General features: G+C 41.1%; 1 protein-coding gene across 5 annotated transcripts in view; it reads right to left on the reverse strand.

Annotated features, from left to right (window-relative positions):
- TDRD12 (tudor domain containing 12) overlaps window positions 1–13,405 on the reverse strand; it is an 83,690-nt gene that overhangs the window by 50,335 nt on the left and 19,950 nt on the right. For 4 of the 5 annotated variants that reach the window (XM_067018478.1, XM_067018475.1, XM_067018479.1 and 1 more), the window contains 3 exons: window positions 11,688–11,743; window positions 10,212–10,297; window positions 4,135–4,324 (listed from right to left, as the gene is read on the reverse strand). In XM_067018478.1, the coding sequence (XP_066874579.1) occupies window positions 4,135–4,324; window positions 10,212–10,297; window positions 11,688–11,743 (332 nt within the window). The remainder of the gene's footprint in view (window positions 1–4,134; window positions 4,325–10,211; window positions 10,298–11,687; window positions 11,744–13,405) is intronic. The other variant, XM_067018476.1, reaches the window with a different exon arrangement.

A 13,405-nucleotide genomic window follows, 5' to 3' on the forward strand; every position in this document is an offset into this window, starting at 1 on the left:
AACTAAGGAGCCCTTGAGCCGCCACTAAGGAGAACGCCTGCTGCAACTAAGACCCAGCGCAACCAAATAAATAAATAAATAAAATAATAAAGGAGCCAATTCTTCAAAAAGACATTACAGACCTTAATGTGTACGTGCTTAACAAGAGAGCATCAAAATATGTGAGGCAAAAACTGACAGAACTGCAAGGAGAAATAGATGAGAACACTGTTATAGTTGGAGACATCAACACCCCTCTATCAAAAATGAACAGATCCAGCAGGCAGAAAATCAGTTAAGAGTATAGCTGAATTCAATAGCACCACCAATCAACTGGTCTTAATTGATATCTACAGACTACTTCATCCTACAGCAGATTATACCTTCTTCTCAAGCTCAAAAGGAACTTACACCAAGACAGACCACATAAAACACACCTAAATAAACTTAAAAGAACAGAAATCGTACAATGTATGCTCTCAGACCACAATAGAATTAAACTAACTTAATAACAAAAGGATAGCTGGAAAATCCCCAAATACTTGGGAGATTAAACAACACACTTCTAAATAATATATGGATCAAGAAGAAATCAAGAGAAATTTTAAAACATTTTTACCTAAATGAAAATAAAAATACAACTTATCAAAATCTGTGGGATTCAGCAAAAGCAGTAAAGAGCAACTGATATCATTAAATGTTTATATTAGAATAGAAGAAAAAATTTTAATTAATAATATAAGTTTCCACCTTGGGAAACTAGAAAAGAACAGCAAATTAAATGTAAAGTAAACAGAAAAAAGGAATAAAAATAAGAGCAAAAATCAATGAAATTGGAAACAGGAAATCATCTGCCACAATTGAGGACATTCTACAAAATAACTGGTCCATAATCTTCAAAAGTGCCACAGTCAGGAAAACCCAGGAAAGACTGATGACTGCTGCAGACCGAGGGAGACCAGGAACTGCACCAAGTGGTCCTGAGCTGCATCTTTCTCCCACAAGGGAGTTAGTGGGACAACTTGGCAAAATTTCAATGGTAGCTGAGGGTTAGATGATCACAATGTATCAGCGTTAATTTCTGATTTAGATGGGTTGTACTGTGTGAATATTTTTGAGAGTACCCTTATTTCTAAGAAAAATACACTCAAGTATTGGGGAGAGCTGGGGTGTTCCAGTCAGCAACTTATTCTCAAATGGTTTAGGATAAAATCAAGCTGTTTGTAATGCTCTCCAACTTTTCTGGAAGTTCGTGATCATTTTGAAATAAAAGTTTTATTGAGAAAATGTAAGTAAACTCCAGGAAAACAGATTTTGATTCCTTTTCTGCTGAATCCTAGAACAGTGCCTGACACACAGCAGGCGCTTCCTGAGTTTCTGAGGACTGAAGATGTGTGGAACGGGGGTGTGAGAGCTAACCTGCCACAGGAGTCAGGACAAGGTCTAGAACGCATAAGCCTGGGAAGAGTAAAATAATCATAAATATTTTAAAACTTAAAGATAACTGCCAAGATAAATAGCTAAGAAAAAATACAAGGTTTACCTCTAGGGAGGGGCCTGGGTGAGAAGAAGCTGGACAAGAGAAAATTACTTTTCATTATAGCCTTTCTATACTATTTGACTGTGTAGCCAAGTATTAAAGAGTACTACACTTTGATTTTTGAAACAATAAGGCAACTTCAAGGAGAAGTACCAAAACTTAATAAAAATATAATTGAAATAGCTCCTCACAAAAATTAACAAGAAAAAGGAAATCTTTGCTTGAATAAGTAACATCTAGTAATTTTGTTTCTTACATGATAATCCAGTCACATCTCACATTAGCTTTCTTTTGTTTACCATCAACCTTTTCCTTTTCAAAGATATGCAGAGTTCATTCCAACACTGATTGTAATAAAGAAAAGTAGGAAACAATTATTGCCCAGCAATCTGGGGCTACTTGAAGTCATATGTCTATACAATGGAAAGCTGGAAATAACACATTCCCATTAGTAATGGGCTCCTTTCAGCAGAAATTCCCATCTGGGACCCCTACAGGAGGTACATCAGAATATGGGTAGGGGCCACATGTGCCAAAATCCACCACACAAACTGCACAAGGAGAGCCCATCTGACCAACTCAGCAGGAGGGAATAGGGCCTCCTGGTGCCACAGAGGAGCGAGTGGACTGACAGAGTCTCACCTCAGAGAGGTTATACTGGATGCATTTGACCTAGAAAGAAGGGAAAAACCACTACAAAGTGGTAGGTATAGTAGGATCCCATTTCTGTAAGACACACCCTCACATCTGGAAAACTCTGGGGAAAAAACTGTAAAATTTTAATAAGTAGGTACATCAAAAGTGACAGGCTTTTAAAATTATGTTATTTTTCTATGATGAACATTACCAAGGTAATTTAAAAAATTTAAGGTGCATGGAATATTTTAGTCGACTAAAGCTTTAGTTTACTCGAGGTTTACAATGGATATATCTGAAATATCAATAGGTATACGTACACCCAATGTAAGAGTGATCGCGGAGGAATCACCACAGAGGGCGAGCCAAACATCAGAGTGGCTGGCATGTTTCACCCTTGCCCAACAAATCCAATTCATTAAATAACTTGGAGATATGGAATTAAAGACTGGATATTTCTGATTTCATAAATGCCTCTTTCTTATTATTTTTTTAAATAAATTTATTTATTTATTGTTGGCTGCATTGGGTCGTTGCTGCATGTGGGCTTTCTCTAGTTGCTGTGAGTGGGGGCTACTCTTCGTTGCGGTGCACGGGCTTCTCACTGAGGTGTTGTGGAGGAAGGGCTCTACGTGAAGGGGCTTCAGTAGTTGTGGCTCACGGGCTCTAGAGCGCAGGCTCAGTAGTTGTGGCTCGTGGGCTCCAGAGCGCAGGCTCAGTAGTTGTGGCGCACGGGCTTAGTTGCTCCGCGGTATGTGGGATCTTCCCGGACCAGGGCTCAAACCTGTGTCCCCTGCATTGTCAGGCAGATTCTTAACCACTGCGCCACCAGGGAAGCCCCTGCCTCTTTCTTATTTCTATGCATCCTATTGCTTAAAGTAAAAATCAATCATAAATCTATATGTGTATTCTGAAGACAAATAATAAAATCACTGGCCTATGGCTGGGCTGGAATAAATCAGTCCTACCCAAGAACAAGGGCCTGTTATGTTCTTTATGCTATGGTAAAATCCTATGGACTGCAAGGCAAATTATCTTTGTCAGCATCTACATCATAAATTGGTTCCATTACATTAAGGGAAAAAGAGACAGAATTACCACCACCCTTCTAAACAACCCCTACAATCTTTAGATAGTTAAGAGTATTCTTATACGTTGCCTATGAAATGGAGCAAAACAGCTTTCACCAATGATCCTAGCGGTTGGCCCGAGATCACCGACACCCTTGGGCTACGGATGCTGGAGAGACTTTGCCAGAACAGTTAAACCACTTGACTCTCTCAGAAAGAATACATTTCAGGGTTAAAGCATGAAATAAAACCCAAAATACAAAAGTGGATGTAGAGAGAAATATTTAAAGTTGTTTCCATTGTCCGTGACTGACTCTTCTCATATTTTCATGCTAATAAATGGCTCTTTTTAAAAGTATCTAAAACAGTAAACAAAACTTTGTGTTTTTTGTTTGTTTGTTTGTTTGTTTTTGTGTGCTAGGCGGGCCTCTCACTGTTGTGGCCTCTCCCGTTGCGGAGCACAGGCTCCGGACGCGCAGGCTCAGCGGCCATGGCTCACGGGCCCAGCCGCTCCGCGGCATGTGGGATCTTCCCGGACCGGGGCACGAACCCGTGTCCCCCGCATCGGCAGGCGGATTCTCAACCACTGCGCCACCAGGGAAGCCCCAAAACCTTGTTTTGATAATATCTTTAAATTACGAACATAGGGACTTCTGAAAATATAACTCCATGTTAATAAGAAATTGACGATAGTTTTTTATCCTGTTCTCATAAAAATAAACTGCAGCAGCTCTTTTAGAACCTCAAAACTTGTAACAAACTCACCAGGATTAAAATTCAAATATTAAATTCAGAGTCGAAGTCTCTGCCTCCATACGGGGAAAAGTCAGTACAACAATTTATATCAATACACTAAGATTCCTATAAATAAGACAGTTTAAGAGAAACATATTGGTGAAATCCACTCACTTTCCATCCTTTGAGAATCTTTTCCTTGCAAAAACATTGGCCAAAGAGTAAGTGCTGGATTGAGTTTACTGGAAAAGGATGCTGACTTTATATTCATTCTTGGTTTCTCTAAAGAATCAAGGTTTTTATTCTCCGTGGGTGATACATAACAAGCGAAGTTCTTTGCAACCAGATCATCGTTAACACAGACCTGTATAATTTTAAACATTTCATGAATGAGACAAATATACTCACGTGACTGTTCAGAAAATATGCCAGACTTAACCGAAAATTTCAATCTTCAGAAAGATTATTTTATAGAACATAATTTGATAGAAATTGATCTCTTGACTTCTGCTCTAGTAACAGTAAACTAGATACTTCTGACCAACCTTCCTGATAAGAAAAACAGTAAGAAACCGTACAAAATCTAAAAAACGTCTACTTGAAAGTGCTTGAGAACTAACATGACTTTGCCAGGCAAAGATCTGGGAAGAGGGTGAAGACAAAACACAAATCATAAAAGAAAAAAGTGATAAATTAGATTCTATCAAAATTTTAAATTTCTGCTTTTCAAAAGATACTGTAAAGGGCAAACCACAGAAAAGGAGAAAATATTTTAAAATAATATATCTGGATGGACATGTATCCAGAATACATAAAGAACTCTCAAAACTGAATATAAAGAAAACAAAACCAATTTTAAAATGGACAAAAGATACTAATGAAAATAGTATGGTATTGGCATAAAAACAGACACATACATCAATGGAACAGAATAGACAGCCCAGAAATAAACCCACACATATATGGTCAATTAAATTACAAAAAAGGAGTCAATAATATATAATGGGCAAATGACAGTCTCTTCAATAAACAGTGTTGGGAAAAACTGGACAGCCACATGCAGAAGAATGAAACTGGACCACTTTCTTATACCATATACAAAAGCAAACTCAAAATGGATTAAAGACTTGAATATAAGATCTGAAACCATAAAACTCCTAGAAGAAAACATAGGTGATAAGCTCCTTCACACTGGTCTTGGAGATGATTATTTGGATTTGACACCAAAAGCAAAGGCAACAAAAGCAAAAATAAACCAGTGGGACTGCATCAAACTAAAATGCTTCTGCACAGCAAAGGAAAGCACCAACAAAATGAAAAGACTCTTAATGAGAGAAAATATCTATAAATCATTGTCTGATAAGGGGTTAATATCCAAAATACATAAAGAACTCATACATACAACAATAGCAACAAACAAACAAACAAACAAAGCCCCAAATAATCCAACTCAAAAATGGACAGAGGATCTGAGGATCTGAATAGACTTTTTTCCAAAGAAGACATACAGATGGCCAACAGGTACAAGGAAAGATGCTCAATATCCCTAATAATCAGGGAAATGCAAATCAAAACCACAACGAGGGGCTTTCCTGGTGGTGAAGTGGTTAGGAATCCCCCTGCCAATGCAGGGGACACGGGTTCGAGCCCAGGCCCGAGAAGATCCCACATGCTGTGGAGCAACTAAGCCCGTGCGCCACAACTAGAACCTGCACTCTAGAGCCTGTGCGCCACAGCTACCGAAGCCTGCGCGCCTAGAGCCTGTGCTCCGCAACAAGAGAAGCCACCGCAGTGAGAAGACCACACACCGCAATGAAGAGTAGCCCCTGATCGCCGCAATTAGAGAAAGCCCCAAGGCAACCAAAAATAAATTAATTAATTAAATAAATTTTTAAAAAAACAACATAGTGAGGTAACACTTCACATCTGTCAGAAGGGCTGTTGTTAAAAAGAAACACCAAGTGTTGGCAAGTATGTGGAGAAAAAGGAACCCTTATGCACTGTTGGTGGGAATGTAAATTGGTATACTCACTATGGAAAACAGCATGGAGATGCCTCTAGAAATTAAAAATAGAACTACCATACAATCTAGCAATTCCACTCCTGGCTGTTTATCTGAAGAAAATGAAAGCATTAACTTGAAAAGACACATGCATCCCCATGATCACTGCAACATTATTTACAGTAGCCCAATTAATGGAAATAATCTAAGCTTTCAAGGGTGGATGAATGGATTAAAAAAATGTGGTGCAAACGTAAAGTAGATCGCTAGTGGGAAGCAGCCGCATAGCACAGGGAGATCAGCTCGATGCTTTGTGACCACCGAGAGGGGTGGGATAGGGAGGGTGGGAGGGAGACGCAAGAGGGAGGAGATATGGGGATGTATGTATATGTATAGCTGATTCACTTTGTTATACAGCAGAAACTAACACACCATTGTAAAGCAATTACACTCCAATAAAGATGCTAAAAGAAATGTGGTGTATATACATATACCCAATGGAATATGATTTGGCCACAAAAAAGAACAAAATCTTTCCATTTGTGACAACACCTTAAGGACATTATGCTAAGTGAAATAAGTCTGAGAAAGACAAATGCTATATAATTTCCACTGGTATGTAGAATCTAAAACAAAAAGAAAACAAAATAAACAAAAAAAACACTCAAGCTCATAGATACGGAGAACAGATTGCTTGTTGCTGGAGCTGGGGCTGGGGGGAATATGGGGGGGAAGGTGATGAACTGGGTGAAGGGGGTCAAAAGGTGAAAACTTCCAATTACAAAATAAATAACTCACGGGCATATAATGTACAGCATGGTGGCTACAGCTAAAAATACTGTATTGCATATTGGAAAGTTACTAAGAGTAAATTTTAAAAGTTCTCATCACCAGAAAAAAATTCTGTAACGTGTGGTGATGGATGTTAACTAAACATTTTGCAATATGTATACACAAGTATTAAGTCATTGTATTGTACACTTGAAACTAATATAATGTTGTATGTCAATTATACATCAATTAAAAAAAGGAAAAAAATGGGTAAAAGATCTGAATCTTCATCGAAGATATACGGATTGCAAACGGCATATGAAAAGATACTCAACATCGTAAGTCACTGGGGAAATGCAAATTTAAACTACAATGAGAGGGCTTCCCTGGTGGCGCAGTGGTTGAGAGTCCGCCTGCCGATGCAGGGGACGCGGGTTTGTGCCCTGGTCCAGGAGGATCCCACGTGCTGCGGAGCGGCTGGGCCCGTGAGCCATGGCCGCTGAGCCTATGCATCCGGAGCCTGTGCTCCACAACGGGAGAGGCCACAACAGTGAGAGGCCCGTGTACTGCAAAAAAAAAAACCCCAAAAAACAAAAAACAAAAAAAAATTACAGTGAGAGAGCATTATACACCAATGAGAATGACCATAAAAGTAATGAAGAGGATGTGAAGGAAGTGTAACTCTCATTGCTGATGGGACTGTACAATGGTCAACCACTTTGGAAAACAATTTGGTAGGCTCTTAATACCTATACTATAACACTACCCAAAAGTGGGACTCCTAGGTATCTATCCAAGAAAAATTGAAAGCACAGGTCCATAGGAAGACTTGTACATGAATCTTTACAGAAGTTTCATTTGTAGTTGCCCCAAAGGGGTCACAACTTAAATGTCCATCAACAAGTGAATGGATAAACACACTGTAGTATATCCAGACAATGGAAGGATATTGATAATAAAAGGATCAACGTGGATGTATCTCAAAATAATTTTGTGTGAAAGAAAGCAAGCAAAAAAAAAAAAAAAAAAGAGAGCACGCTGGGACACATCCTTGTGCTTCCTTCGGGAGCTAGAAAAGGACTGTTGCCCCCATTTTTTCTTTTCTGGCCGTTACGACATCACGCATCCACTGTTAAGTTCTCTCTGCTGAGCAATGCCTCTGCTCTTTTAACACCCTGAGGTAAAAGCAAGTTGTCATCTGAACACAGCCATACACACAGACAAAGAAAAGCAAGAAGAAAGAAGGAGGTCAGTGGAGAACTTGTTTAAAAGATGTTTCACAAGACGGGTCCTAGAGCCAACATTCTGGCATTTTTACCAAGTTGTAAAATAAGCAATGAAAAGTCACAGGCAAAATCAACAAGAATGTGGGGGAACCCCAAACACAATACAAACAGGAACAAATGAACCTTATTACAAATCAATAACACAATGACACTGAAGAAGGTAGGGAAGAAAAGAACGAACCTAAGTAATTCTGCATGCAGGGCTGCATGCTCAAAGGCTAAAGACAAATTTATTTTTCACAGAAATGTGGGTTAGCAAGTCTGAAATTGCTCTATGTGAATACTAGGATTAAACAAGTAACTATATGGTAGCTAACGCAGGTTTCTTACTGTCAGAGACAGGTGCTAAGAATGAGGAGAGGGGAGGGCTAGAATTAACCCTGCAGCGCTGGATTGAAATTAGAGGTACCAGAGTTCTTAATATATATACAGATGGATAGATCTAGGAATAGATGTAAATGTTTGTGTAAGTGTGTTAACGTACATACATGTCTTTCCTATCTGTCTGCTGAGACGGCCTGCAGTCAATGACACCCCAGTAGTAATAATGAGCACACCTAGTGCCCTGATCTTAATATCTGAAGACCACTCTTCAATAAAAGGAACCACTTCTTGGAGAAGTGGCTGATTCCAGGGCTGGGACTGGAAAAGGACAAAATTAGCCTGGAGCATCCTGCGGTACCAGAACGTAGGAGTTTTCAACTATGACGGGGCACACAGAAAGGACACATCAGCCACTTTGAAGAAGCTCCTAACAACTGAATCTGCAACAACTTGAGCAGGAAAATAATGATAATGGTGGATTATATCCTCAGAGTAAAATAAATATCCAAAGAGGCTATACTAAGGTAAATTATTGAATCAATTAATAAATGGGAAGAAGGGTCAGTTCTTGCTCATAGATTCCAATAAAAAATGCAGAAGGCACGATGGAAATGGGCAAACACCACAGAAGTAAGTTTTGCAGACAAGAGTCACTGATGGCTATCTGCATGGTCTCACAGTATCTCCCCATAAGATACTTAATCATTTCAAAAAGGAATAAACAGTAACTCTGTTGAGGAAAAACCTAGCAGACACCACCCTAACCACGTGATCACGACTAAGATGACAAATAATAAAACATCAACATCATAACCCCTGCTCTGATGTACTGAGAAGGGCATCACTTCTGTAGCATTCTTGCTAAAAGCATGCAAGACTTCAAGCTAATCACGAGAAAACATCAAATAAAGCCAAATTGAGTAACATTCTACAAAATAACTGGCCAGGACTCTTCAGAAGTGTCAAGGTCTTAAAAGAGGAGAGACAACTGTCACAGACTGGAGGAGACTAAGGAGATCTGACAGTCAGGTGCAATGTGGGATCTGAGATCAGATCTGAAACCAGAGAGAGGAAATTAGTGGAAAAACCAGCAAAGTTCAAATAAGGTCTGTAAATTTTTTTAAATTACATTTTATCAGTGTAAATTTTCTGGTTTTAATCATTGTACTACTTGTTTGTATGGTTAACATTAGGAGAACCCAGGTCAAGCACATACAAAAATCTCTGCACTATTGTGGCATCTCGTCTGTAAGTGTAAAATTGTTCCAAAACAAAGTTTTAAAATAAATCCAGGTTTTAGATGCCCTCTGTGGACCCTGAGCAGCCCTAGACCCGCAGCTCTGTCCACCTCCACATAAGGTGCAGAGCTGCTGCGCCCTCACGCCACCCTTCATAAAGGGCTGCCAGCCAAAGGTGAACAGCTAATAACTGGGTGGAGGAAAGAGGGGGCTCACAGGTGAGGCCCACTTCTTTTCTACTTATGGTATCTGGATTCTTTACAGTGAACATATGTCTATACAATGAGAAAATTATGGAAGGGAAAAAGCAGGGAACCAAAACCACACCAAATGTGTGTATTCAAGAAAATTACATCCTCTTATAAGAAAACAACATTTCACACTCATCGCTATAGGAATAATTTCTTGTCCATTACTAAATAAAATGCTGTCTAAATAAAATATTAAAGTAATTTTTAAAAGTAATTAAAAGAAGAAAAACAGTCCTGGCTAACTTCTGATCTAAGCCAGACCTCGAAAGATTAAGAAAATTTATATGCTGTGTGAACGACATTGTTTTTCTAGGTGTGTACTGTTTTATTAAAATAAGCATTTCTAATAATATTTTAGGAATACAATTCTTTCACTTACCTTTTCATTTTTTGTAGTTACATAAAGGTAAACCTCAAAAGTATCTTCTTCCACAGCACACAATTTGGCTTCCACCTGGGTAGCTGCTAAATAGCATAAATCAAAACATAAAATAGCTGATATTAAAAGTATGCTTGAGGGACCTTCCCTGGTGGCCCAGCAGTTAGGACTCCATGCTTCCACTGCAGGGGGTGCGGGTTCGATTCCTGGTCAGGGAACTAAGATCCCGCATGCCACGCCGCGAGGCCAAAAAAAAAAAAAAAAAAGTATGCTTTAAACAACTATGACTGTTTCTCACCTATTAATCTCTGCTAACCACTCACAATTACCCAGTGCCACAATATTCAACAGCTTCCTCCCGCAGAAGGGCTCTGGCACTGGGCAAGGTAAGGTGCAGGCTCTCCCGGCACGAAGTCAGCCATGTGTCCTCTGTCCCCCTCAGCCCGCCAACCTCCTCCTGCCACCCTGTGACAGCACCTCGAGCACAGTTCTGGGCCCTCTCTTCTTTTCCAGTGACTCCCAAACCCACGTGACCAGTCACAGTCTTTCACCTGAGTCCATTCCCCACCCCTTCCAAATGCCCCAAAGAGCAGCTCCATGTATGGGTACCAACAGGCACTGCTCCGTCCTTTACAAACGTATCTCATTTCACTCTTACCACAACACTCTGGGGTAAGCACTGTTATCATTTTACAGGTGAGGAGGCTATGCAGACGTAGCAGGACGGTATTCAACCCAAGCACCCTGCCTCCTCCAAACCTGTGTCTCCCGGGCCCCCTGTGGGCTCACAAGGGCCCAAGCTACAAAACCAGAGGCGCCCCTCCCATTTCTCCCAGGTGCAACGCCTCTGGTTGCTCCTCTACCCGGACCGTGGGGCAGTGGAGGAGAGGGGCCAGCACCCCAGGCAATGCAAACTCACTACTCCTCAGAACAGCCCTGGAGCTCGGCACAGTTATTTGGCTCAGGCTGCCAGCGGTTAGGACAGATGTCACAAATGAGAGTCTATTTTACAGCCAAGGATATTAAACAAAAAGAGCACACTAAATAGGCGCTGAGACATTCTACACATCTTCATTAGCAATGACGGTGATCACACAGTTAAGTATCCATTTACTACCCCTTGCTCGCTAAAAAAATGTTAGGCTTTTCATCAACTGTTGGTTCAATGAAATGCACGTAAATTTATTTTGCAGTGGTGCAGCTTCTATGCAAACTAAGAGACAGGCATTATTATTGTGTAAGGGTCCTCAACCACATAGCTCCTTCCTGATTTCACCTGTCAGTTACCGATGCCCACATCCACCCCCAAAATTCCAGAGGTGCAGAGTCATTGTGACACTTGGGGTGGGAGAAGCTCCAGGTCACTTATGAACCCCACAAAGGGGGTCAAAGAGCTAAGCACGCACATCTCAAACCCCCTCATCAACAGAAGGCGTCAGTTCAGAGCAGGCTGCAGTGCTCCTGCACTTGCCTCACCTTTTACGATGTTCTGAAAGTACTGAACAGCTGCACTGTCCCACTTCTTGGCAGGTCTGGAACAGAGAACAGAGGCAACTTCATTAAATAAAAAGCTGAGGCCAGTACGCTAACAACCACTTGGTTAAATTATACACTGGATGTGTCTGATATTACACGTTGAAGAACATATGATGCAGGTAACAGGGGGTCTGGCTCTGGCCTGAGGGTGATGATCCCAGCGGCACCCTGCAGCAGACTTCTCTTGCATGCCCACCTGTGCCAGTGCAGAGACTCGCTGAGAATGGGTCCCTTTCTGGGGCTTCCTGAGCTACTGTGCCCACCTCCACGGCATCATCTGTCCCAACACCATCGTCCCATTACCTGCGACACCTGCCTCCCAGCCAGAACACTAGCTTCCCAGGACAGGGACCCTGAGTGAGGACTGCTCAGCACAGGCTGGCACAGAGCGAGGGCTCCACACGTGTCGGTTAAACCAACGTTCTGAAAGCGGCTGTGGGAAACACAGCCACTACTGTCTCGTGGTGCCCCTTTCACTGTGTCCCATTTCTCCCTATCATCTTGTCCTTTCCTATCTGTGATACCGTGATTGATGATAAGTAATATATATTTTGTCATTGTCCCTGTTTCTGGCACAGAGCTCAGTGATGAGAGTGACAAGATGACGAGTGGAAAGCACCAAGGTAACTTAAGAATGGGGGCTGGTTGCCAGGGGAACCAACCTTGTGATTAGAGGGTTGGAAGTTTCAGTCCCACCACCCTGACCTCCAGGGAGGAGAAAGGGGCTGGAGGTTGAATCAATTGCCAACCGGCCAAAGATTTACTCAATCATGGCTAGGTAATGCAGCCTCCATGAACACCACAAATGGCCTAGGTTGGGAGCTTCTGGGCTGGTGAACACGTGGAGGTGTGGGGGACAGGTGTGCCTGGAGAGGGAAGGAAGCGCCTCTCCCTACACCTTGCCCTGTGCATCTCTTCCAGCTGGCTGCTCCTGAGTTCTATCTTTTATAATAAACTGGTAATCTAGTAAGTAAAATGTTTCTCTGAGTTCTGTGAGCAAATTAATCAAACCCAAGAAGGGAACCTCTCATTTATAGCCATCCCAGTCAGAAGCACAGGTGACAACCCAGACTTAAAATTGGCATCTGAAGTCGGGGCGGAGGGGAGCTGGGGAAGGTCTTGTAGGGTGGAGCCCTTAGCCTGTGGGATCTGATGCTATGTCAGGTTAGGCTACACTCATTGCTTGGTGGTGTGTTAAAACACACACTCCCAAACTGGAGTCAGAGTCATACTATGCTTTGGGAAGAAAATCGCAGGAGAAGCTATAGGCAGTGGAAGATCATGAAAAACCAGTATTTGGAAGCAAAATGGAACAAAAATAAAGTAAGGTTAGAGTGATATGTTTTATGTTTCTCCACTGGTTTTATCTATCAGAGGTGCCATCACCATCCTCCAAGGGTTGTTTCAAAGATCAAATGAGGTAATGTACATAAAGCACTTAGCCCTGTTATTTTTATTTTTACTAAGATCCTAAGCACATTACTTCAAGAGAATCACAAAGGGTTTCCAAAGGGAGGTATAAACGAACAAACAAATGAATACAGTGGTTTTAAAACCTTGCTATACAAAAAATTACCTAATAAGCTTTTTGTTTTTTAACAAAATGTAGTAGATTCCTAATAAGGAAAAGGCCCAAGAGAAAAATCAATCTAGTCTAT

The sequence above is a fragment of the Kogia breviceps genome, chromosome 18, assembly GCF_026419965.1.
Source record: "Kogia breviceps isolate mKogBre1 chromosome 18, mKogBre1 haplotype 1, whole genome shotgun sequence".
In the NCBI taxonomy this organism is placed as follows: Eukaryota; Metazoa; Chordata; class Mammalia; order Artiodactyla; family Physeteridae; genus Kogia; species Kogia breviceps.